This window comes from Bufo bufo, chromosome 3, assembly GCF_905171765.1.
Source record: "Bufo bufo chromosome 3, aBufBuf1.1, whole genome shotgun sequence".
Lineage (NCBI taxonomy): Eukaryota > Metazoa > Chordata > Amphibia > Anura > Bufonidae > Bufo > Bufo bufo.
Genome location: NC_053391.1, coordinates 596,759,547 through 596,785,153, shown reverse-complemented (window position 1 = coordinate 596,785,153; position 25,607 = coordinate 596,759,547). Strand labels below are relative to the sequence as shown.

The following is a 25,607-nucleotide window of genomic DNA, read 5'->3' as shown; positions in this document are numbered from 1 at the left end:
TGATATTAAATATTCAAGATTATTTCTTAATATTCGATCCAATGTCCAGAATTATACATATACTCGTGAATTATTCGAAATGGCTCCAAATTTTCCTATATAGTTTATAGTCTGTTAATAGGCAAATTGTAACATCGAAAAATGTCTTACGTTATCTTCGAATAGGACTATGTGTCGATTATATTTCTCATCGCAAATACTTATTCCATCTCTAATTGTATTGTCTACTCACGAAACAGATGTACGTAGGCAGATCCAATCGACAATCCGCGGCGTCCCGCGTGGTGATTCAAGTCCGATCTTCCGCTGCTGCTTATTCACGTGAGTATCCACTTTAACGCGGAATAGTAATATACGACTTGTGTTGGGATATCGAAGAAATTTCGACAACAAATGTCCTTTGCCGTTCACTTTAACAAGTGCAGGTTTTCACTTACTGGCGCCAGTAGCTCCTTTATATTTTCGATTCCACACGTGCATGCGGTATGTCCTCGATCGTTTTTCTCCAAAGTGTTCAAATCTGTGAAAGCTGGTGGTCCTTGTGTTGAATAGGGGGGTCCAGTACCAAACGCGTTTCGGGGCTCCTCAGTGAGGAAGGGGCCACTTAGAGCCCCGAAACGCGTTTGGTACTGGACATCCCTATTCAACACAAGGACCACCAGCTTTCACAGATTTGAACACTTTGGAGAAAAACGATCGAGGACATACCGCATGCACGTGTGGAATCGAAGATATAAAGGAGCTACTGGCGCCAGTAAGTGAAAACCTGCACTTGTTAAAGTGAACGGCAAAGGACATTTGTTGTCGAAATTTCTTCGATATCCCAACACAAGTCGTATATTACTATTCCACGTTAAAGTCGATACTCACGTGAATAAGCAGCAGCGGAAGATCGGACTTGAATCACCAGGCGGGACGCCGCGGATTGTCGATTGGATCCGCCTACGTACATCTGTTTCATGAGTAGACAATACAATTAGAGATGGAATAAGTATTTGCGATGAGAAATATAATCGACACATAGTCCTATTCGAAGATAACGTAAGACATTTTTTCGATGTTACAATTTGCCTATTAACAGACTATAAACTATATAGGAAAATTCGAAGCCATTTCGAATAATTCACGAGTATATGTATAATTCTGGACATTGGATCGAATATTAAGAAATAATCTCGAATATTTAATATCATTTCTTACCTTGTGATTATTTATGTGAAATTCTGGACATTGGATCAAAAACGACCATTGCGTTTTATAGGAGTATCTAATTTTTAGGATTGTTTTAACAGTAGCACTGTTTAATATCAGCACTGTTATATTAGTATTGTCTATAGGTACTGTTTGTCATATTTTAGTCTGGCCAGACTTATTATTGATTGTATTATTATTTTAGGAGTATTCACTATTATTATTATAGGATTTTATCTAATAAAGTACCACTTACTCCAGATATAGAGAGTGCCCAGCACTTTCTTTGAAAGATCAATAAATGAGTTAAAAAAAAAATTATGGGGCACATTTATTAAGACCGGCGTTTTAGACGCTGGTCTTAATAAAGCCCTGTGCTGTCGGTGGATCCGCCGAAGTTATGAAGAGGCGTAGACCTCTCCATAACTTTGGTGCATCCCGCACCAGTTCTAAATTCAAAACAGCTTCCTAGCCATCTTACATTTAGACCATTTTCTACACCTGAAACAGGCGTATGTTAATAAAGCCCCAGCCCACATGGCATTCATTCATGTCTATTGAGCTTGTCAGTGCCACAGGATTGGAGGATAAGCTTTCTTTGTTTTCTCACTGCCAGACGTCCTGTCACATCAATGTGCAAGCTCAGAACAGACATGGATTCCCTGCTTGGGATCTTATATAGTGCCTATGACAAGTCAATATCATCCCTCCTTATTGGCTGGGGCTGAATGCAAGGCATTGTGGGCAAGTCCTGCATCCAGGGCACAGCTTGGGGTCATGTGATCCTCTTGCCCTGCTGTGCTGTCCTCTTATCTGTAAAATGGCGGATGCGATTTTGAACCATTTGTGCATATTGTTTCGCAAAAGTTTCGGATTCATTGGAATCCAAAGTTTTTGGGGAAATTCTAACTTGTTTAGAATTTGCTCATCTCTAAATGGTAGTTTAACCACACTCGATTTTATTGGGAATTAGGGTATACTTACACATTTCAGTCATGCTAGGGATTTTTCTTCCTTTTTATTTAAATACCAAGTTTGTTGGGATTTTATTATAATTGCTGGAAAAACTGTGGCATGACTGCTTAGTACTTTCCATGCTATTTTACCTATACTCCTTAGGTCTCTTTCATACATCCATGTCCGTGATAACCTCTCTGGCAAGATGGTCAGTGGTTCTTCCATAAAGATGCCCGTGAAGAATCCATTTTTGGTTCATGTGTCTAGTTTTTATTTCAAAACTTTTTTATTGAGCATGATGATTTAGATCACATCAAGTCGAACAGTAGTGAAAACATCACAAGGCCCATTGAGTTTAACTAAAGTAAAACAGAGCAACAAAAAACATAAAAATAATAAAAATCGACCTGCCCATAGGACCAATACAAAGTAAAACTCTAGTTGGCGACTCGTATAAGATTAGTATAATGTCATGCGGTAGTCCACCGGGCCCAGTGAAGAGCATACTTTTTATGTGAGCCCTCGATGGAGGCAATAACACCCTCTAACAGACGGTTCTTATTCACATATGAAGGTATTGTATCAGATTTCCAATATTATTTATTTTACGTACGGAAGCAAGATTAGTCTTTGCCCAGACCAGAACTTGAAACATTATAGTATGATCTCGAAAAGGAAAGTCAGCTATACCTGCAATATATAAAGTAGAGTCATTGCCGGAGAAAGCTGCACATGATATCTCAGAATGCAGTTCAAAAGCGATTCAATAACAGTAATTGTGCACTAATGTGCATGTCCAAAAATATGATAGATTGTACACAAGCCCTGATAACCCTTCCAAAATCTGGGTGGAAAATAGTAGCTAGCCGTCTTGGAGTAAAGTACAACTATATACTAGCTTACGGGTTTGAAATGCACCCTGGTCAGCACAAAAGACATCATCAATCAAGACACCTAAATCCTCCTCCCATCGTGTCAGACATTCAAAATGGTCATAATCATATTTGTAAGTGCATTACCCAATGCTACATAGACTTTAGAGACTATTTGGAAAGATGGAGATAATCTCAGATCAAATCTCAATGGAGCTGAAGGTAGAACTAAACACAGTTGGGAAATATAATGACAAACTCTTTATAAAAATCTCTTGAAGTAATATGGAATATTAGTGATAACAGTAAAAGCTAGTAAGTAGTAATTATCCCAAAAATCCCCTAATATAATAATGCCAGCTGGAATCCAACTTGATAGATCTATATCTTGAATCAAATATGCAGCTTGGAAGCTGTAGAGGAATAAGGTATTTCACAACTATAATCCTTCTTCATGAGTCAAGACCTGCCTTTTTTATTAATTGGTTAGGAAAAGGAACATAAACATTTAGGGCTCATTCACATGACCATATCCATTTTTGAGGGCCACAAATTGCGGATCCACAAAACACAGATACTGTTCCTGTGCCTTACTCATTTTGCAGAACGAAACATCCTTCTTCATGATAGAAATGCCTATTCTAGTCTGCAAATACAGGCAAGAAGAGGACATGTTCTATGTTTTTTTGCAGGGCCACGGAATGGACATATGGATACGGACAGCGAAAGCTATGCTCTTCGCATCTTTTGCGGCCCCATTGAAATGAATGGCTCTGTATCCGATCCGCAAAATTGCAGAACAGATGCGGACAGAAATATACGGTTGTGTAAATGGGCCCTTGAAATAAGAAGCCAAGGAGCCAGGTTAAGTGGCACAGCTGTTAATAATTATTTTTCAAGTAAAACCCATTGTTTCATTGATTTAGGGGACCTACCAGTGACATGCTTGTTTTAAAGTAAAGGCATGATAGTAGGAAGAAATCTGCAGAAGGCCTAAACCCCATTTATTAAGTGGACAAAACGTCCATCACTCTGATACGCACCTTTCAAAACATATCTAATCAAGGTAGACTGAAGCTTATGCAGATAGGAAGGTTATCCTAAACTTGTATAGTATTTTCAGAAACACCATCATCTTAATAACAGATATCCTTCCTACCCAAGAAGCTTCATATTTTAAGCACAGTTGAAGATCAGATTCTACTTCTTCAAGAAATAAGACACAGTTGAAGAGTATAATGTTGAAATGGAAAACAACAATACTATCCCTAAATAGGGCAGCCCTTCAGGGGACCAGGACAAAGAATATTGTCATTTTGAAGTAGAAGTAGCATCTGCATCCAGATTTATCTCTAATATTTGTGACTTTGCAATATTAAGTTTATGATATGACACATTACTAAATACAGTATATCTAACACTTATATTACCGATGGGAGAAAGAAGATAGGGTCCTTTAGAATAAGCAAGACATCATCAGCAAAAAGTCAGCCAAAACAAAGACCTTGGACATCAATCAAGCTACGTAGTGTCTCCGCCAGTGGCTCCATTATTAATATAAAAAGCTATGGAGACAAGGGTCAACCCTGATGGGCTTAGTTATTAATAGCAAGCCTCCTAAGAGAATACCCAGACGAAAAAACACTTGCCGAAGGAAATTAATTAAGAGATATAATGTTGGTATGTGCCACCCATGTGATCCCAAATTTAGTAAGCATTGCAGCTAGATAAACCCAATTGAACCCCTTCTCTGCGTGTACTATCTAAACATGTTCTACCTTTAATGAATCCCACTTGATCTCGGTGATTCCATTACGGCAAAATACATGACAGTCTAGATGCTAATACTGGAGAATACAGTTTTACGTCTGTATTTGGCAAGGAAATGGGGCAGAATGTGAGAAGGGTCAAATATCTTATCATTACTATTGGTATTTTAGTAATAAAAGATCTCTGCTTGAGTTGAGAAGCCAAGAGCACTAGCTCTAATATTCTGCCAATAAAGACTAGCTTTCTCATGGCTTGCTCGTACTTTCATAAATCTGAGTCATGTACTTCCTGATTCAGAAGCGTAATCATAAGTGTTCTCAAAGGGCAAAACTTGAGTTTATTATGCTGATGTAAATGAAGTATAGACATCCGAAGTTCTGAATGTTGTTTCTTATCTCTAGCAAGGATACCAATACAAGTACCCCTAAGATATATGTAGTAGACTGAATATCAGTAGAATTATTAAAGGGGTTGGCCACTTTCTGGCTACTTGTGACCAATGTGTAGGTAAGATAACTATGTGCAGGCTCCTACTAGGTGAATCCCCCGGTGGGCCCACTGTGTCACATGACACAGTACACTGACTTCACTACATATACACTCACCTAAAGAATTATTAGGAACACCATACTAATACGGTGTTGGACCCCCTTTTGCCTTCAGAACTGCCTTAATTCTATGTGGCATTGATTCAACAAGGTGCTGATAGCATTCTTTAGAAATGTTGGCCCATATTGATAGAATAGCATCTTGCAGTTGATGGAGATTTGAGGGATGCACATCCAGGGCACGAAGCTCCCGTTCCACCACATCCCAAAGATGCTCTATTGGGTTGAGATCTGGTGACTGTGGGGGACATTTTAGTACAGTGAACTCATTGTCATGTTCAAGAAACCAATTTGAAATGATTCGAGCTTTGTGACATGGTGCATTATCCTGCTGGAAGTAGCCATCAGAGGATGGATACATGTTCTCATTCTGTTTACGCCAAATTCGGACTCTACCATTTGAATGTCTCAACAGAAATCGAGACTCATCAGACCAGGCAACATTTTTCCAGTCTTCAACAGTCCAATTTTGGTGAGCTCGTGCAAATTGTAGCCTCTTTTTACTATTTGTAGTGGAGATGAGTGGTACCCGGTGGGGTCTTCTGCTGTTGTAGCCCATCCGCCTCAAGGTTGTGCGTGTTGTGGCTTCACAAATGCTTTGCTGCATACCTCGGTTGTAACGAGTGGTTATTTCAGTCAACGTTGCTCTTCTATCAGCTTGAATCAGTCGGCCCATTCTCCTCTGACCTCTAGCATCCACAAGGCATTTTTGCGCACAGGACTGCCGCATACTGGATGTTTTTCCCTTTTCACACCATTCTTTGTAAACCCTAGAAATGGTTGTGCGTGAAAATCCCAGTAACTGAGTAGATTGTGAAATACTCAGACCGGCCCGTCTTGCACCAACAACCATGCCACGCTCAAAATTGCTTAAATCACCTTTCTTTCCCATTCTGACATTCAGTTTGGAGTTCAGGAGATTGTCTTGACCAGGACCACCCCCCTAAATGCATTGAAGCAACTGCCATGTGATTGGTTGACTAGATAATTGCATTAATGAGAAATAGTACAGGTGTTCCTAATAATTCTTTAGGTGAGTGTAGTTAGGAAGTGTACAGCATCATAACCAGCAAATGGTCATGTAAAATAAAACTGGGTACATATGCATTAGGTGGCTGAGATTATGTCTACGCACAGAGGCCGGTCAGCAAATACCCACTTTTCCCATACACCCACCTTCTCAAAGTCCAGTGGCCCCTATAATCAGTCATCTGGAACATGTTGCTCTACCAGTGCTGTGTGAGCAGGTAGTATTTGCATGTAGCTGTGCAGTGGGCCCCCTCAGTCTGACACTGACTATATGGCCCTGACCCAGGCCCGGCGCTATAATAAGGCAGACCAAGCGGCTGCCTTAGGGCGCAGAGACGCAGAGATGCAGAGCCAAGGGGAGGGGGGGCAGAAAAATGAAACTTTTTTAAATAAATCACCCGCCTGCAGCTGTTCTCCTTTGTGTGGTCCTAGTATCTTCTCTCTGGGCTCCATACAAGTTTGAGGACATTTCCCACCCAGCCAATCAGTAGCGACAGCTGTGTCACGTGTTAGGCCAGTGATTTCCCGCTGAGCCAATCACTGGCCTGACACGTGATACAGCTGCGGACACTGATTGACTGAGTAGGAAAGGTTGTCAAACTTGTCAGGAGCCCAGAGAGAAGATACCAGGACCACCCAAAGGAGAAAGGGAGCTGCTGCAGAGGGGATCAGGGCCAGGGGAGCATAATATTTTTTACACAACAATAATAGAGGGGTGACATGGGAGGGGTGATGTGACATGTGGGGTTAAATGTGACATGGAGGGGGTGAAATGTGACATGGAGGGGGAGAAATGTGACATGGAGGGGGAGAAATGTGACATGGGGGGAGAAATGTCACATTTCTTCCCCTCCATGTCACATCACCCCCTCCATGTCTCATCACCCCCTCCATGTCTCATCACCCCCTCCTTTTTACATCACCTCCACCAAGTTCTGGTGGGCGGGGGGGGGCGCCAAAATGTTGGCAAAAATCCTTGCACCGGCCCTGAGTGGGAGAAGGAGGTAGTGTTTAGTGAGGACATGGATCGATGGACCTCGTCCATCATATTGTGGAAGAGGTTCATCAAGGATGTGTTCATACTGTGAAACAGGTACAAGACAAATTCCACAAAACTTTCTTTAATGTGAATGTTCTGGGGTTATTATTTTACCTCCGAGATACACGAAACACACTTAACTTTCCTAGACCTGTCCATCAGTATTAATCAAATAAGGAAAATAGTTAATAAGGTGTTCCGCAAACAAACCAACAGCAATGAACACCTTGCTTAAATGGGAAAGCAGACATCCTTAAATGCAAAATACCGAAGGGACAATATCTGAGAGCTTGGCGAAACTGCTTTGAATGGTCAAACTTCAAGCAGGCAGTGAGCGATCGGTCACCTGGTAGGGGAACGTCCTTCAATTACCTACCGGCGGGGAGGTAATATGAGGGATAGGTTGGTACACAATATGTACCAAACCCCAATCGGGGAAACTTGGCTCCCTAAAAAAACATGTGGTACTTTCAAGTGCAGTGGCTGCATAGCCAGCAAAGCTATAAAGAAAGGAAAAGAGATGACAAGCTCAAGTACAGGAAAAAGATATCTGATCACATCATTCATAAACTGCCGTACGGCTGTGGTGGTATATGTGGTCACCTGCAGCTGTAGAAAACCAAGCAGGAGTTTAGGAGAAGAATACGTGAACATCTAGCAGATATAGAGAAGAAAGAAGATACTCCCATCTCACTAAATATATGGACACATCACCAAGGAAATGTGGCATATATCCAGTTCCAAGGAACAGAACATGTCAAACCATCCCCAAAGGGGGGTTGATGTCAAACTCCTGCGGAAAGAGGCGCAATGGACCTTTACCTTGCAGACATAGAATACAATACATTTTATACATACCTCCCAACTTTTTGGACGTTCAAAGAGGGACACTTCATTGTGTAAAAGATCCTTTTTTCCTGCATATCTATACAGGTCAGTAGTTTTCTCTTACGAAATAGTGCAAAAAAAATTCTGAATATAGAAATTTCTAAAATTCTGATTGCATCATATAATGAAATAATATGCACGAAGGGTTCTAATATGCACATTGGGACCAGCCAAACACTTTCTGGATCAATATTGTAAATGCAATAATGAAAATGTTTACCTCAGACCAAAAAGAGAGACATTTATGGACCAAAGAGGGACAGAGGGACTTGGATCAAAAAGAGGGACTGTCCCTCTAAAAGAGGGACACTTGGGAGGTCTGTTTCATATCATATACATACTTTATATGATTCTTTCAATGTAGGATGTGAACCAGTATGATTGGTGGAACATGTTACTGTAACATAGTAACATAGTATAAAAGGCCGAAAAAATACATTTGTCCATCCAGTTCGGCCTGTTATCCTGCAAGTTGATCCAGAGGAAGTCGAAAAAACCCTGTGAGGTAGAAGCCAATTCCTTCCCGACTCCAATAAGGCAATCATAATAACTCCCTGGATCAACAACCCCTCTGTAGTAGCTATAGCCTGTAATATTACTACACTCCAGAAATACATCCAGGCCCCTCTTGAATTCTTTTATTGTACTCACCATCACCACCTCCTCAGGCAGAGAGTTCCATAGTCTCACTACTCTTACCGTGAAGAATCCTCTTCTATGTTTGTGTACAAACCTTCTTTCCTCCAGACGCAGAGGATGTGCCCTCGTCACAGTCACAGTCCTGGGGGATAAATAGATGATGGGATAGATCTCTGTACTGACCCCTGATATATTTATACATAGTAATTAGATCTCCCCTCAGTCGTCTTTTTTCTAAAGTGAATAACCCTAATGTTGATAATCTTTCAGGGTACTGTAGTTGCCCCATTCCAGTTATTACTTTAGTTTCCCTCCTCTGAACCCTCTCCATCTCTGCTATGTCTGCCTTGTTCACAGGAGCCCAGAACTGTACACAGTACTCCATGTTTTGTCTGACTAGTGATTTGTAAAGTGGTAGGACTATGTTCTTATCACGGGCATCTTTGCCCCTTTTGATGCAACCCATTATCTTATTGGCCTTGGCAGCAACTGCCTGACACTGGTTTTTGCAGCTTAGTTTGCTGTTTATTAAAATTCCAAGGTCCTTTTCCATGTCAGTGTTACCCAGTATTTTACCATTTAGTATGTACGGGTGATTTGCATTATTCCTTCCCATGTGCATAACCTTACGGTTGTCAGTGTTAAACCTCATCTGCCACTTCTCTGCCCAAACCTCCAATCTATCCAGATCCATATGTAGCTGTATATTGTCCTCTTCAGTGTTAATTACTTTACACAGTTTAGTGTTATCTGCAAAAATGGATATTTTACTGTGCAAGTCTTCTACAAGATCATTAATAAATATTTTGAAGAGAATAGGGCCTAATACTGACCCCTGAGGTACTCCGCTAGTGACAGTGACCCAATCTGAGTGTGTACCATTAATAACCACCCTCTGTTTTCTATCATTGAGCCACTTACTTACCCACATACAGACGTTTTCTCCCAGTCTGAGCATTCTCATTTTATATACTAACCTTTTATGCGGTACAGTGTCAAATGCTTTGGAGAAGTCCAGATATACGACATCCATTGATTAGCCGCTGTCAAGTTTAGAACATACCTCCTCATAGAAACTGATTCAATTAGTTTTACATGACCAATCCCTTATGAAGCCATGCTGATATGATGTTATTTGCTTGTTTTCATTGAGATCCTCCAAGATAGCATCTCTTAGAAAACATTCAAACAGTTTACCCACAACAGATGTTAAACTTACCGGCCTATAGTTTCCGGGGTATGTTTTTGCACCCTTTTTGAATATTGGCACCATATTTGCTATGCGCCAATCCTGTGGAACACTCCCTGTCAGTATAGAGTCTGTAAATATCAGAAATAAGGGTCTGGCTATGACATTACTTAATTCTCTTAGGATACGGGGGTGTATGCCATCTGGCCCTGGCGATTTGTCTATTTTAATCTTTTTAAGTCGCTGTTGTACTTTTTCCTGGATCTGACAGGGCACTTTTAATGGGAAATTTACTTTTACATTCTACATTTCATCTGACAGTTTATTTTCCTCAGTGAATACAGTGGAGAAAAAAATATTTAATAGCTTTGCTTTCTCCTCGTCGCTCTCTGCAACTCCCCCCTCATTGCTCTGTAGAGGGCCGACACCTTCAGAATTATACTTTTTACCATTTATATAATTGAAGAATATTTTAGGGTTAGTTTTGCTCTCTTTGGCAATTAATCTTTCGGTATCTAGTTTTGCGGCTTTTATTTGTTTTTTACATATTCAATTTTTTTCCTTATAGTTTTTCAGTGCTTCCAAGCTACCCTCCTGTTTTAGTGATTTAAATGTTTTCTTTTTGTCATTTATTGCCTTCTTCACAGTTCTATTTATCCACATTGGTTTCTTCTTGCTCCTTAACCTTTTATTCCCATAAGGTATGTACCTCTCACAATTAGATTTTAGGATGCTTTTAAAAATATCCCATTTTGTGGTTGTATTTTTATTTTTGAGGACTTTGTCCCAGTTAGGGCTCTTTCACACTTGCGTTGTTCTTTTCCGGCATAGAGTTCCGTCGTCGGGGCTCTATGCCGGAAGAATCCTGATCAGGATTATCCCCATGCATTTTGAATGGAGAGAAATCCGTTCAGGATGCATCAGGATGTCTTCAGTTCCGGAACGGAACGTTTTTTGGCCGGAGAAAATACCGCAGCATGCTGCGCTTTTTGCTCCAGTCAAAAATCCTGAACACTTGCCGCAAGGCCGGATCCGGAATTAATGCCCATTGAAAGGCATTAATCCGGATCCGGCCTTAAGCTAAACGTCGTTTCGGCGCATTACCGGATCCGACGTTTAACTTTTTCTGAATGATTACCATGGCTCCCAGGACACTAAAGTCCTGTTTGCCATGGTAAAGTGTAGTGGGGAGAGGGGGAGCAGTATACTTATCATCCGTGCGGCTCCCAGGGCGCTTCAGAGTGACATCAGGGCGCCCCACGCGCATGGGTGACGTGATCACATGGATCACGTCATCCATGCGCATGGGGCGCTCTGACGTCATTCTGGAGCGCCCTGGGAGCCGCACGGACTGTAAGTATACTGCTCCCCCGCTCCCCACTACTACTATGGGAGCCAGGACTTTAATAGCGTCCTGGCTGCCATAGTAACACTGAACGCATTTTGAAGACGGATCCGTCTTCAAATGCTTTCAGTTCACTTGCGTTGTTACGGATCCGGCGGGCACCTCCGGCAAATGGAGTGCACGACGGATCCGGACAACGCAAGTGTGAAAGAGGCCTTAGTTAGATCTATGGCCTCTCTTAGTTGGCTAAAGTTTACTTTTTTGAAGTTTGGTATTTTTTTTCCTCCCTGTAGAAACGCTAGTTTGAAGGCAAATTGGAAGGTTATTACTTTATGGTCACTATTTCCCAGGTGTCCCCCGACCTGCACATCTGTTGTTCCGTCAGGTCTATTGGTTAATACTAAATACAGTATGGCCGTCCCTCTAGTCGGGTCCTGAAGCAGTTGGGAAAGGTAATTGTCTTTGGTTATTGCCAAGAACCTGTTTCATTTATGAGATATACAGCTTTCAGTTTCCCAGTTTATATCTGGTTGTTGTTGAAGTTCCCCATAATAACCACCTCATTTTGATTTGCCGCCTCGTCTATCTTGTTTAGTAGTAGATTTTCTGTGGACTCTGATATATTAGGTGGTTAATAAACTCCTATTAGTAATTTATTATTATTTTTGCCTCCATTTATTTCTACCCACAGTGACTCCACATGTTCATGTCCCTCACTTATATCTTCACGGAGTGTGGGCTTTAGACAGAACTTTACATAAAGGCAGACCCCTCCCCCTCTCCGGTTTTGACGATCCTTTCTAAACAGACTGTAACCTTATACATTAACTGGCCCAGTCATAGCTATCATCCAGCCATGTCTCAGTTATTCCCACTATGTCATAGTCCTCCTCACACATCACTAATTCCAGTTCACCAGTTTTATTAGTCAGGCTTCTGGCATTAGTATACATAAAATTAAGAGGTTTATGTATATTTTTTAACCTACACCTTTCCTTCTCAACTGTTCTAGTCCCTCCTTCCATTCCTCCCCCAGTCCCACTACCTTGCCCCCGGTCTCTGTCTGCCCTATCTTCCCCTCCTATAACGTAATTACCCTCCCCCAGTCCCTAGTTTAAACACTCCTCCAACCGTCTAGCCATCTTTCTCCCCAGCACAGCTGCCCCTTCCCCATTGAGGTGCAGCCGTCCCTACGATAGAGCCTGTAGCCGATAGAGAAGTCGGCCCAGTTCTCCAGGAACCCAAACCCCTCCTTCCTACACCAGTTCTTGAGCCACTTGTTAACCTCCCTAATTTCCCACTGCCTTTCTTGTGTTGCTCGTGGTACAGGCAGTATTTCGGAAAACACTACCTTTGAGGTCATTGCCCTAAGCTTTTTTCCTAAATCCCTAAAATCATTTTTAAGGACTCTCCACCTTCCTCTAACTTTGTCATTGGTTCCGATATGGACCATGACCGCTGGATCTTCTCCAGCCCCTCCCAGTAATCTGCCAACCCGATCCGCGATGTGTCGAACTCTAGCGCCAGGAAGACAACACACTGTTCGGCGATCACGGTCTTTGTGACAGATTGCCCTTTCTGTACCCCTAATAATAGAATCTCCCACTACCAGCACCTGTCTGGCCTGCCCTGCTCTCCTGGTTCCCTGCTTACTGGAGCTGACATTCCCTTGACTGGCAGAGGAAGTGTCCGGCTGCAGAAGTGCCGTCCCTGGACTGACATCCCCCTCATCTGCCAAACGTGCAAACTTGTTGGGATGTGACAGATCAGGGCTAGCCTCCCTTGCACTCTTCCCTCTACCCCGCTTTCTAACTGTTACCCAGCTAGCTACCTCACTTTCCTCAGCCTCTTCGCTTTCCCCCTCCCCCTCATCTACACCATAGAGTGCTTGCTCAGTGAGCAGCAAACTCTTATCCAAATTGTTAACGCCTCTCAGTGTTGAAACTCGCCCGTTTAGATACTCAATTTGCGATTCCAAATGGGTAATTTGCTCACATTTTGAACAATGATATACACCCTCGAACGGCTGTTCCAGGACTGCATACATCAGACAAGATGTGCACTGGACTGTCTCACTTCAGCAAAGAGCATTTATTATATAGAGGAAGTTAATACAAGGCACTTACTAATGTATTGTGACTGTCCATATTGCTTTATTTGCTGTCTGGATTCATTTTTCTATTACATTATACACTGATTCGATGGTTACGACCACCCTGCAATCCATTAGTGTTGGTCGTGTTTGCACACTGTTGGAAAATGTGCTTTTTCCTATAATGTGCAAGCACGGCCACCACTGATGGATTACAGGGTGGTCATAACCATGGAAATGAGTAGTGTATAATGTGATGGAAAAATTAATCCAGACAGCAAAGGAAGCAATATGGATAATAAAAATACATTAGTAAGAAGTTAGATGACCCATTTAAATACATTCTAATTTCTTCAAATTTAATCACAGTGGTAAATATGATACAATTCCCTATTCAAAAGGGGGCAGGGTTGACGCCCATATCCCACCATGGTCACACATCCTGATCTTTGTTTTTTGAACCTCAAAGATCTGGGGTTGACCGCTATAATAAAAGGTGGGTTTGATGAGATTCTGATTCCATCACTGGTTTGCGTTTTGAAATATCCCTACAAAGCAACTTTTTAATTGTAATACATATAGAACTGGGTTCTATATGGAACCTGAGACATCACTTTTTAGGACGTGTGTCAATAACTGGTTAGAAATGCCCAGTACTTGATACTATTCCCATTACAGTAAACAAACCGCTTTGAGATCACCTGCTAAGGCTACATTCACACGACCGTATATGTTTTGCGGTCCGCAAATTGCGGATCTGCAAAACACGGATACCGGCCATGTAAATGTAGCCGGCCCTATGACAGAAATGCCTATTCTAGTCTTCAATTGTGGACAAGAATAGGACATGCTCTATCTCTTTTACGGGTCCGCGGATCGAAACTATGGATGCGGACAACACACTTTGTGCTGTCATAGAATGTGTCGGCAGATAAGAACCATTTGGCCCATCTAGTCTGCCCAATCTGTCCGCATCTTTTGCGACCCCAGTGAAATGAATGGGTCCGATTCAGACCCAAAAGTACAGTCGTGTGAATGCAGCCTAATTAATTGGTTCCTGCTCCTGGAGCTCAGCCCAGTGGGGGATGGCTAAAGAGCGGACAACTGGCGGCCATGTATTGTCCAGGGTTGCCAACCATCCAGAAATTATTTGTCTGTAAAAAATGTTGACTGTCCGTGATTTTGGGATAAGTTGTCCAGAAAAAAGAGAAATTCGGGTTGGCAACCTTGGTAAGGTCGTCACAGTGCCAGAGGCTACATGTGGTGCGCTGGGTATCAATAGCTCACAGCTCCTTTTCAAGTGTACAAAACAGTTACTCCTGAGGACACGCTGCTGTAAACGAGCAGCGCAGAAACGCGCCAAGTTAGAATTAAATTGTACATGACATAACTCAGGGCTCAAAGGCAGAGGCACACAAGGCGGGAAGCAGCCTTCTCCCTGCATGAAAAATACCTATCTGTGAGGGGGGTGCTTTGTGCCTGAATGCTGAGAGAGGAGGGTGGAGAATCAATGTGGCTCCTATTTCAGTGTGAATGAGTGGATGTTTACTCCAATAACCTGTGAAGACTCCAGACCGGTGGTCCAAGGGTTGTAGTATAGAAGGTACCCCAGGCACAGCAGACTAGTAAACTGTGTATTAAGACAGTACTTACCATCAGGAGAGTAGCTAAAGGCTCCTGGGCCCTGGTGCAAGAGTTCAGCTTGGACCCCCCCCCCCCCTCTTCCCTCAGTGCTTTGTGGCCAGGGAAGCACATAGCCTTCATGTTGCCTAAGGCAAAAATTGAAACAACACCTCATCTTCCATGCCAAATTCTTGACCTAACCCCTTCCCTCCAGCCAAAGGTGTAATCTGACCAGCATGCACTTTCTATAATACCGGTGTCTTCTTATGTGGCACAAGGGTCTTTGGGCCCCCTCAGGCTCCATGTCCCGGTAGTGACTGCTACATCTGCACCCTCTATAGCTTCACCTCTTCTTACCACTTGCGATCGTCACAGAGAGTGGGTTAGACATACAGGGTGTCACCTGTGTGTGCACAAGGGGAATTGGCAAGTGTTACCAAACCGCCAGCAGTGATGATCTAATGCTCTGGTATAAAATAGTTACATAGACGAGTTTCCACACGTTATGAATTAAGGAGCACCTTGTACCTGCAATCTGTGGGCAGAGCAAAATTTAGGATCTGATATATTTTCTACCACAGGACCCTAGTGTCCTCTGCCCAGCCTGATATTTGATTTGATTATATGTGGGGAGCCATTAGTTTTTTGTCATAGAAATTATAATAAAGTAATTCTTAAACATTTTTTGGTCAGGCAGCTAACAGTTTTGGAATCCCCATCACAGTGAAAGGAGAGAGCCAGACAAGATACAATTAAAGCACTCTCTTAAATTACAGGATGGCTCTTCATACAATTCCGCTTTTGTCCGAAAATCAAATGGAACAATAGAAAAGTATCACATTTTTGGATGAGCATTAATGCACATACCTGAAGTGTTCCACCAGAGGAGAAATATTGTTAGGCCCCCCAGATCGTTTAGCTTGGGGGACACATGGTGGCAGTGCCACCATTAATTTTACATGTAAAATATGAGAAAGTGAAACTGGATCGCACATCCTCAATACTATGCTTTAATCTAATAACTGCTTCTCAGCATAATTAACATCGCTTCTCAGTGCAATTTATCTCATACCTACCCCTATGTTGCATGTTATACATGAGGCATTGATATACAATTTGATCAAAAAGCATAGGCCCACTCACCACGACAAGGATGCCTCCTTGAAAGGGAACCTACTATTTTACATGTTTTGTAGACTACATGTTTTGTAGACTGCACTCCTCCCTATATGGGTTGGTGGGGCCCAGTGCCAGGGTGGCTTTGCTGGGTCCTGCTGGTGCGGTACTGCGGCGTTGGTGGTCGCCGTGCAGCGCTGCGCCAAATTTAGAATAGGGTCCCATTCAAAGAGGCAACCTTATCGCGGTGAGTGGGCCTATGCCTTTTGAGAAAATTGTATACTAATGCCTCATGTACAGCATGCAGCATAGGGGTAGGTATATGATAAATTGCGCTGAGAAGCGATGTTAATTATGCTGAGAAGCAGTTAGATAAATGCGTAGTATTGAGGATGTGCGATCCAGTTTTTTTCCTTAAATTTTACATGTTTTGCACCATTCATTTTAGTTAGGTAGGGTTTCTCTGTTTGTCTCTCCCTGAAATGCAGAGTATCGGGCATATCCCATGGGTTTAGCTGTATATTAGGAGGTGCCATTTCCCTTTTTTATTCAAAGCTGTTATTAAAGGTCAGGGCTCTGTGCGGCTAGTCACAGTTTTCCACACTAAACTCGCCCCAACCATGTTTTCATCGACCTTGCTTTGTGCACTGGGGCAATGTCATTCTGGAACAGAAAAGGGCCTTCTCCAAACTGTTCCCACAGATTTGGAAGCATACAGTTTTCAAATGTCATGGTATGCTGAAACATGCTGAATCAACATTTACCTTCACACCTGGGAAATCAAACTTTACATTTGGCACATTGCAGTCAGACAGGTAACTTTCTCCTAGCAATTAACCCAGGCTTGTTTATCAGTTTACTCGACAGAACATGTTTCCACTTCCTCTAAAGATTTCCATTGTGCTCAGTGAGTTATGGCTGGCATGCAGCTGCTTGACCATGAAAACCCATGCTATGAAGCTCCCTGTGCCCTCAAACACCTTTGACACCTAGGAAAATTTACAGGATCAACTTTTTGCGGGATAGAGATATTTAGAGTATTTACTAAATCTAGAAATGAAAGACCTATGGCAGATCACCTCCCTAGAAAAATATTTAGAGGGGGATATCATACCCAAAGGTCTAAGGGTACAGAAAACACTACCAGGTGACATGGGGAACACAGAGATCATTAGAGAATGGGAAAAAATGTTCTATGATTTCTCCAGAAGAGCAGTTATGTTTATCATCTATAAAAGAAGACACAGACTAATGAATCTAAATAAAGAAATACAAGAAATGTTTAAGAAACTGAGACCCTGGAAGGATCACTCAGGTATAAAACAGGGAGAACTCTAGGTATCCTTCAAAAGAAAGAAGCTACCTTTATCTACATACAACATCCTAAAATCTTGGCGTTTTACCATAACCCCTTGAGTGTCTACCTTGATATCATTTACTTCCTCCTCAGTACCTACCGATTCTCTAATTGCTACCCCTTTTTCTACACTCCTCTCCTCCATTATATCCATGTCCCCTTCATTTATTTGATCCAGCGGACTGAAACGTCTTTGGGTGGAGATATTGGGATTATTTATTATCACTATTGGTGATACTGGGGCCATTGTATTTGGATTTCTCCTAGTGGTTGTTACAGTATTCTCGCTATGGGTTGTAAGAATGGATTTGTTAATCTCTAGACTAGTGTCTTTTTCTGCTGTATATTCGTCTATTGTTTCAAATAAATTGGTATTTTCCATATATTGTCTTCATTCTCTCCATTTAGATTTACATTAATTGGGATAGCGCCCTGTAAAATGTCCTCATTTTCTTTTCTTTGATCTCTTCCTCCTTTATTGACATTCTTATTCCAATGCTCTCTACTAATGGTTTTATACCTGGATGATCCTTCCAGGGTCTCAGTTTGTCAAACAATGGTCTAGATGGATAGCGAATCTATCCTAAGCATGTAGAGTGGTCTAGTGGTACCTGTGACTCTCTGTAGTCATAGTAGTGACGTCACTTTCGCTCTGTGCGAGCGCGAACCACTATAGTGTTTCAATAGCCGCTCCACCGGCCTGGACGCGACTCAATGGTCTAAAGCACCAGACCTGTACCTGCAGTACCCCAGGAATACCCCACGCAAACGGAGGACCCCACGTTATGTGAAGCTCACCCACATGGTAACTTAAATTGCACCTAGTCCGAGGGGTGCTCTCTAACTAGGGGGTGGAGGTATTAGTTATTGCAGCCTGTGTTTATAAAGTTAGAGCGCTGTATCACTGTTACTTTAGAAATTTTATGAACTGACTTGTAATGGTGGCCGCCCAAAACTCCTGGGGGCCCATGGCCGCCCATCGATACTCCTGGGCAAACATCTGGTGCTTGGGCCTTGGATGTTTTGCTTAGTACCCCACATTTAAATAATTCATCGAGGTACAGGAGACCATGGCTCCCTTCATCGCCATTCACTGTCATAGGCTACAGTCCATTAGGCCTGAAGGATATAAGGCTGTAGAGTGGTGCAGACAGTCATGTTGCACTGACATCATCTCAACCTCTGTCGCTGAGTCTTAGGCCACGTTGTGATGTCATCACGACTGCCTGACAATAAAAGGTGAGATCTGCGGCAAAACCACATCTTATCCACAATTAGAAATTCCAGATTTTGATGCGAACATGTTGCAGAAATGCAGATAAATCCGCACGGAAATGCGGAAACTCATGTGAAGGCGGCCTCAATGGCATATACGAGGTGACAGGTTCCCTTTAATGGTTTTGGTCATGTAGTTGCTAACCTCATGTACATCTTCTCCATGCTTTTTTCAGTTTAGACTCTCCTGACCTTTAAACCGTGGATCTACAACATAAGAATACCAGCCGTGTGCATTCTGCAATTACCGAGGGACTCATAGTCAAAATGACTATTCTTGTAAAAGGACAAGAAAAGGACGTTTTGTCGGACGGGTATACAGATACCAACAGCACATGTGCTGTCTCCATTTTTTGCAGCTCCATTAAAATGAACGGGTCCACACTCCATATCCAATCCATAAAAAATGCAGATTGTATGTGGAAAAAAATATTTTCATGTGCATGTTGCCTAAAACACATCACAAAATTACAGCTACCTTCATAAATGGTTATTTTAAAGCACTTGGAAGAAAATCCCTGTAAGCCATGAGCATTCAAACCAGTCAGCAGAATTGTCCTGTCATTGTCTGCATGTGCGCATACCAGAGAACACGTGAAATCCACTTCACACAGTGAAAGATATTTGTGATTTTCTTTTTCCGTTAGTTTAGTTTAAAGGTCTATTTATTTTAAGCAACAATTTTGGCTGGTTTCAGAGCGCTGGACTTTCCATGAACTTGTAATAATAAATTCTTAACTTTAACCTTTCCATCTCTGGTGCTCCGTTGCCATGTCTATTAATAAACAGTCCTCTTTAATTGTCCAATATTGTTTATGTCATTTGTCTATTATACTGTATGTCAGGCACTGGTGGCAATAAACCACACACATACTTTGTAGCTGTGCCATGTTCTTTTTATGGCGTTCACTTCACAATAAAAATTATAAGTTTACTTTATTCTGCAGGTCAATATGATTATGGAGATGGCAGATTTATATATTTTTTTATTTTGCTATGTTTTACTACTTTAAAAAAGTTTAAATGTTTTATTTCAAAATAAATTGTGTCTCCATATTCTAAGCCATGTGGCCGGCACATAGCAGGCCGTGCTGCATAGGGATAGTACTGGACATCTTTTTACTGAACTACTGTGTCTGCAGAGGGGGCTGGAGGAATGTTCGGTGGTGGTGTGGTGGGGGAACTGGGACGGGACGGGGGGGACGGGGGGGACTGGGAGGGGGGGGCCAGGGAGGCTGGAGGAATGTGCTGCTGGAAGGAGAGCGCGTGTCTGAACCGGCAGATGTACAGTAGCATGGAGACTAGGCGAAGCCACCTACCTATACGTCTTCCCACATGCCTGCTCCTGTGTACATGCGTCCTCTGGTGACTACCGTGACTGTGCTGCTGTGAAAAGTTCTCTGAACTGCAGCTCAACGACTCATAAAAGGTATATACCTACAGTGTCCCACTAATAAAGTGGCCCTTTAAAAGTGTATCACTGGACACCCCCCCATAAGTGTGTCGCAGCATATCCCCTTATAACAGTGTGTCATCGCACAACCCCCCCATAATATTATGTCAGCAGAAGATTCCCCCCCCATAATATTGTGTTAGCAGCAGATCCCTCCATAACAGGGTGTCATCAGAATATCCCCCCATTACAGAGTGTCAGCAGCAAATCCTCCTCATAACAGGGAGTCATCAGCAGATCCCCCCCATAATATTGTGGCGCATTGTCGTCCATGAAGATTAAATTAGGCCTATGTTGTTCATGCAGAGGCACAATGACTGGATTAATGATGGTATTCAAGTAGTATGGGCTTGTCACTGGACCATTCACAAAGTGTAGGGCAATTCTGTATTGACTAGACACACCTGTTCACACTGTAACACCACCACCACCAAAAACTCATCTGATGACAGCAGTTAGCGGTCTCCTTGATGTCTCCAACATCGTTGGCGGCCATCATTTCTGCTCAGCGTGAATCGACTTTCATCAGTGAACAGCACTGAGGCCCACTGGTCCCTTGTCCAGTGTAGATGCTCCCTGACCTATGCAAGACGATGACGCTTGTGCCTGATGGTGTGGTCAGACCCCGCTGTTGTAAACTTTTCGAATGGTCTGATGTGACACTTACGTGCCTCTCACCTCCCTTAAATGTGCCTGGAGTTGTGAGGCAATCATCCGGTTCCGCAGGGCATTTTTCATAATGAAGCGACCATCAGTGTGGGTTGTGGCCAAAGGACGCCCACTTCTATGCCTTTCTGTGACTCTTCCAGTCTCTCTGTATCTCTGTTGTAACCTCCTGATGACGCTCTGTGACACTCTAACCTCAGTGGCCACTTCCATCTGAGAACATCCTGGTTGGAGCCTCGCAATGGCGAGGTACTGTTGATCAGTTGATAGGTGACGTCTTGGTCTCATGTCAAAATGCGAACAGCATGATGAGTAGGACTGTTTAAATACCAATTCTTGTGCATGAAAGAGACAAAGGGCGGCACTCACCGGTACTTGCAGAAGTAATTCCTTTATTCCTTTTCAAGGTACGGTAGGGAGAAGACTACATACATGCGTGCATCAGCTAAGTTAGGCGACGGCTGTTTCGCACCTCAGTGCTTCGTCTGGCCCATAATCAGGTGAGAGAATTCACCTGCTTTTTAAAAGACCCAAGCTGTGACGCGGTTCTCTCTGCGCCGCCCAAGCGTCGCGCTAAACTTGCGCTCACCTGCGCGAACTGGAGAGGATCGCGTCGCTGTGAAAGATACATTACATAAAAAAATAACACAGTCATCATATTAAACAATACAAAATGATACATACTAAGCACGGGCACTCACAAAGATCCCCATATCAATCTTATCATTTAGACCTAACGGGCCCTTTGCGCCTGCGCGCAAAATCCACTTACTCTCCCACCTAAGCAATTCCTTGTGCCTGTCTCCCCCTTGTGGCAGGCCGTGTATGACCTCTATTCCTGCGAAACTAAGTACCTTTGTCTCTTTCATGCACAAGTATATTGCAACAATAACTGTCTGGTTACACGTTGGGCTGAGCACCATTGTTAGCAGCTATATGCCGCACACACCCCCGCCAAGTACCCTGGTGATACTCTCCTCAATATAAAGAGGTATTTTTTTCAAGTGCAGGTCCACTCCCTCTAATCTACAACTGCCATTAAATACCAATTCTAATTGAACCAGGATATTTATTTGGTGATTTACCTTTTTGTGAGTAGTGTATATTGAAGTAGCCAACTATTTAATTGTTGTTTAAAGGGAATCTGTCACCTGCTTTTAGCATTTTAAGCTGTCACCATCGCTATGTTCACTAAAGTACCTTATTTCCAGCAGTCTTCTTTTTACTTGATTTCGTTTTGTCCTTTTGATATAAAAAGCTCTTTTTATGATATGCTAATGAGGGTCCAAGGAGCCCAGAGGGGCGTTTTTTTTCCCTCTCTGGTGCCCAGTGACGCCCCCCTGCAGTGCCCAAGAACGCCTCCTGATTCTGAAATAACCTCCCACAGCCCGGCAAACAGTTCCGCCCCCCTCCCCACGTCATAGTCTACCTTCTAGAAATGCCCCGTCTTTCTTCCTGTCGGCGGCCAGAAAACTCACGCAGGCGCAGTACCGCCTGCGGCCTGCGCGATCATCAAACTCCTCAGGGCAACAGCGCTCAGGTTACATCACTGCGCTCGGCGCATGCCCAGTGAGACTTTTGAGGCTGTTGCCCTGAGGAGGTTGATGATCGCGCAGGCGCAGGCCAGGCTGTGGGTGGTCATTTCAGAATCAGGAGGCGTTCTTGGGCACTGCAGGGGGGCGTCACTGGGCACCGGAGAGGGGAAAAAACGCCCGTCTGGGCACCTTGGACCCTCATTAGCATATCATAAAAAGCGCTTTTATAGCAAAAGGACAAAACAAAATCAAGTAAAAAGAAGACTGCTGGAAATAAGGTACTTTAGTGAACATAGCGATGGTGACAGCTTAAAATGGTAAAAGCAGGTGACAGATTCCCTTTAACATTTAAAGTCCCTTTAGAGGACACCATAAGAGTTCTGTATTACTGTGTATAGGGATTTTTACAAGCACTCTGCTGAGGACACACACATAATAGAGAGGACTTCAGAACCCACGTTTTTGGGGTGAGTGTACTGCTTGGTACTGAGCCCCTTTCACTTACATAGGACTAACCTGTTGTGGGCTTCAGAACCAGGCACAGCAACAGCCAAAAGTACAGCATTGTGCCTAGGGAGGCATGAAGGGCATGTTGGTGATGACAAATGACACCATGTATCCCTACCAAGACAGCTGTGGTGGGAAGGAGTTGTATGGAGCAGTAGTTGACCATGCACGTTTACATTCTATACAACTCTATAGTGAATACATAAATAGCAGTGGCCAACAAAGCCACATCCCCATTGGGACCCCAATCAGCCTAACATTAATCACTTGTGCTATGAAAAATCATACAGGGCTTCTTATGGTTGCAGACTCATGCCATCCCTCCATTGTCCTATGCAGTAGATCCAAACCACTAGTAGAAACCCAGGAAAATGTAAGGAAAGGGGGTGGGGGGAAGGTAAAGCCAGCAAGGAGCAGAAACCAGTGGGATTATACAAAATAATCCAGAAATTGGTGGAAGAATGGGTTACAGAAGGTATTTAAATTGATTGTCCATTCAACAGATATGCGGACCTTATGGACTGGGAACAGGCATCAAGAGAGCTTGTCCCACCACTCATATTGCTGCACATAAACAAGTCTGTACATGGCTTACTATAGAGTTTGAGTGGCTGCATCTGATACATACGAACATCGTAATTGGTAAATTTTGGGCATGTAAGACCCATCTCCAGGAATGCCCCCAAACCTACCTGGGGGTGCTCATTTATGGGCTGCACTTACGTAAGCATGCCATTTCAGCCTAGGACAACTGTCAATGGAGAAAGAGAAACCATAAGAGGAAGTAATACCTAACACTTTGAATATATAAAATGAATAATTTTATTAGTTAAATCAAAATTAATAACTTAACAGCATAAGAACAACTGGGGCTACTTTCACACATGCGGTACAGCCTTCTGACAGGCTGTTCCGGCATAGAAAGCCAGGAATCGGCTGGTCAAAAAATCGCTGCATGCAAAGTTTTTTTTCTGGCTGAAGCCTGGCATATTTGCTGCGTAGCAGCCAGATCTCCACTGGAACCCATTATAGTTAATGGCACTGGTGGGCATTCCGGTACCATCCAGCAATGCTGCATCCAGAGAGCTCCAGAAGGCTGTTCTCTGCCAGAACAGCCTGCCGGATGCCTTACCGTATACGTGAAACTAGCCTAAGATGGAAATGCCGAAACATGACACAGGAAATGTATGGATTTAAATCCATATGAACTACTGTTAAAATGATTACATGTTTATTTCTTATTATAGGGTGGAGCTTTCTACTTCATGGAACACGTGGCTGACCCAGATGAATCCAGCTGGATTAGTTTTTTTCAGAAAGTTCTGAATCCCTCCTGGAAGTTGATTTTTGATGGATGTAGCATAAGAAAGACCACATGGAAAGACCTGGAGAATGCAAAGTTCTCTGACTTGAACCTGCGCCACATAACTGCCCCCATAGCTATGAAGCTCATTACTCCTCATATTATTGGATATGCTGTGAAAAAAATACATTGACACCATTTTACAGATAAACTCAAAGTTTCGTTATTCAGCATATTCAGTATTACGCAGCTGAAATAAAAAATAAGTGAACCCTTTGGAATAAACTAAAATTCAGCATTGATAAAAGGGCATCTGTCCCCAGATTTGTTCCTATAAAACTGACCGACCTGTTACATGTGCACTTGGCAGCTGAAGGCATCTGTGCAGGTACCGTGGTCATATGTGCCCACATTGCTGAGAAAAATGAAGTTTAAATATATGCAAATGAGCCTCTAGAAGCAACAGGGGAACTGCCTGGCCCTGTCCTTCAACAAGAAGATGGTGCAACAGTTGCAGAGAAAGCAAAGCCCCTAGAGCAGGGATCAGCAACCTCCGGCACTCCAGATGTTCGAAATCTACAACTCCCAGAATCTTCCTTTCACTTTTCTGGGAGTTCAAAGAAAACCAGAGTAGGTTTGCATGATGGGAGTTGTAGTTTCACAGCAGCTGGAGTGCCGAAGGTTGCTGATCCCTGTCCTAGAGGTGTATTTGCATATATTAAAACATCCTATTTTCTCAACAATGCGGGCACATATGAACATGGGACCAACACAGATGTCTTCAGCTGCCAAGTACACATTCTAAAGGTCAGCCAGTTTCATAGGTACAAATCTGCTGACAGATGCCCCGTAAAAATTAAAATTGGTCTGATCGTCATATAAGTCACAATTCTAGACAATTACAATGTAACTAAACTAATAACACAAAAACTGTTGTATTGTTCATCTCTGTTATTGAGCAGATTGCGTAAATATCTACACCGCAGGAAGAAAAAAGTTAATTAACCCTTAAATATAATAGCTTGTACACCCACTCCCCCCCCCTTAAAAGTAATCACATCCACCAAACCATTCATGTAGCACCTAATAAGATTTGTATAAAGTTGTGGAAAATTTTTGGATCATTCCTCCCTGCTTCTCAAAAGGCTTAAGC

At 42.8% G+C, this 25,607-nt stretch overlaps 1 protein-coding gene across 1 annotated transcript in view; it reads left to right on the top strand.

Moving 5' to 3' along the window:
* Nucleotides 1–24,652, top strand: part of LOC120996155 (methyltransferase-like protein 7A) — a 34,548-nt gene extending 9,896 nt beyond the window's left edge. Inside the window, exon 2 of the mRNA XM_040425906.1 lies at nucleotides 24,399–24,652. Coding sequence (XP_040281840.1) covers nucleotides 24,399–24,647 — 249 coding nt within the window. The 3' untranslated portion in view covers nucleotides 24,648–24,652. The remainder of the gene's footprint in view (nucleotides 1–24,398) is intronic.
* Nucleotides 24,653–25,607: the final 955 nt, after the last annotated feature.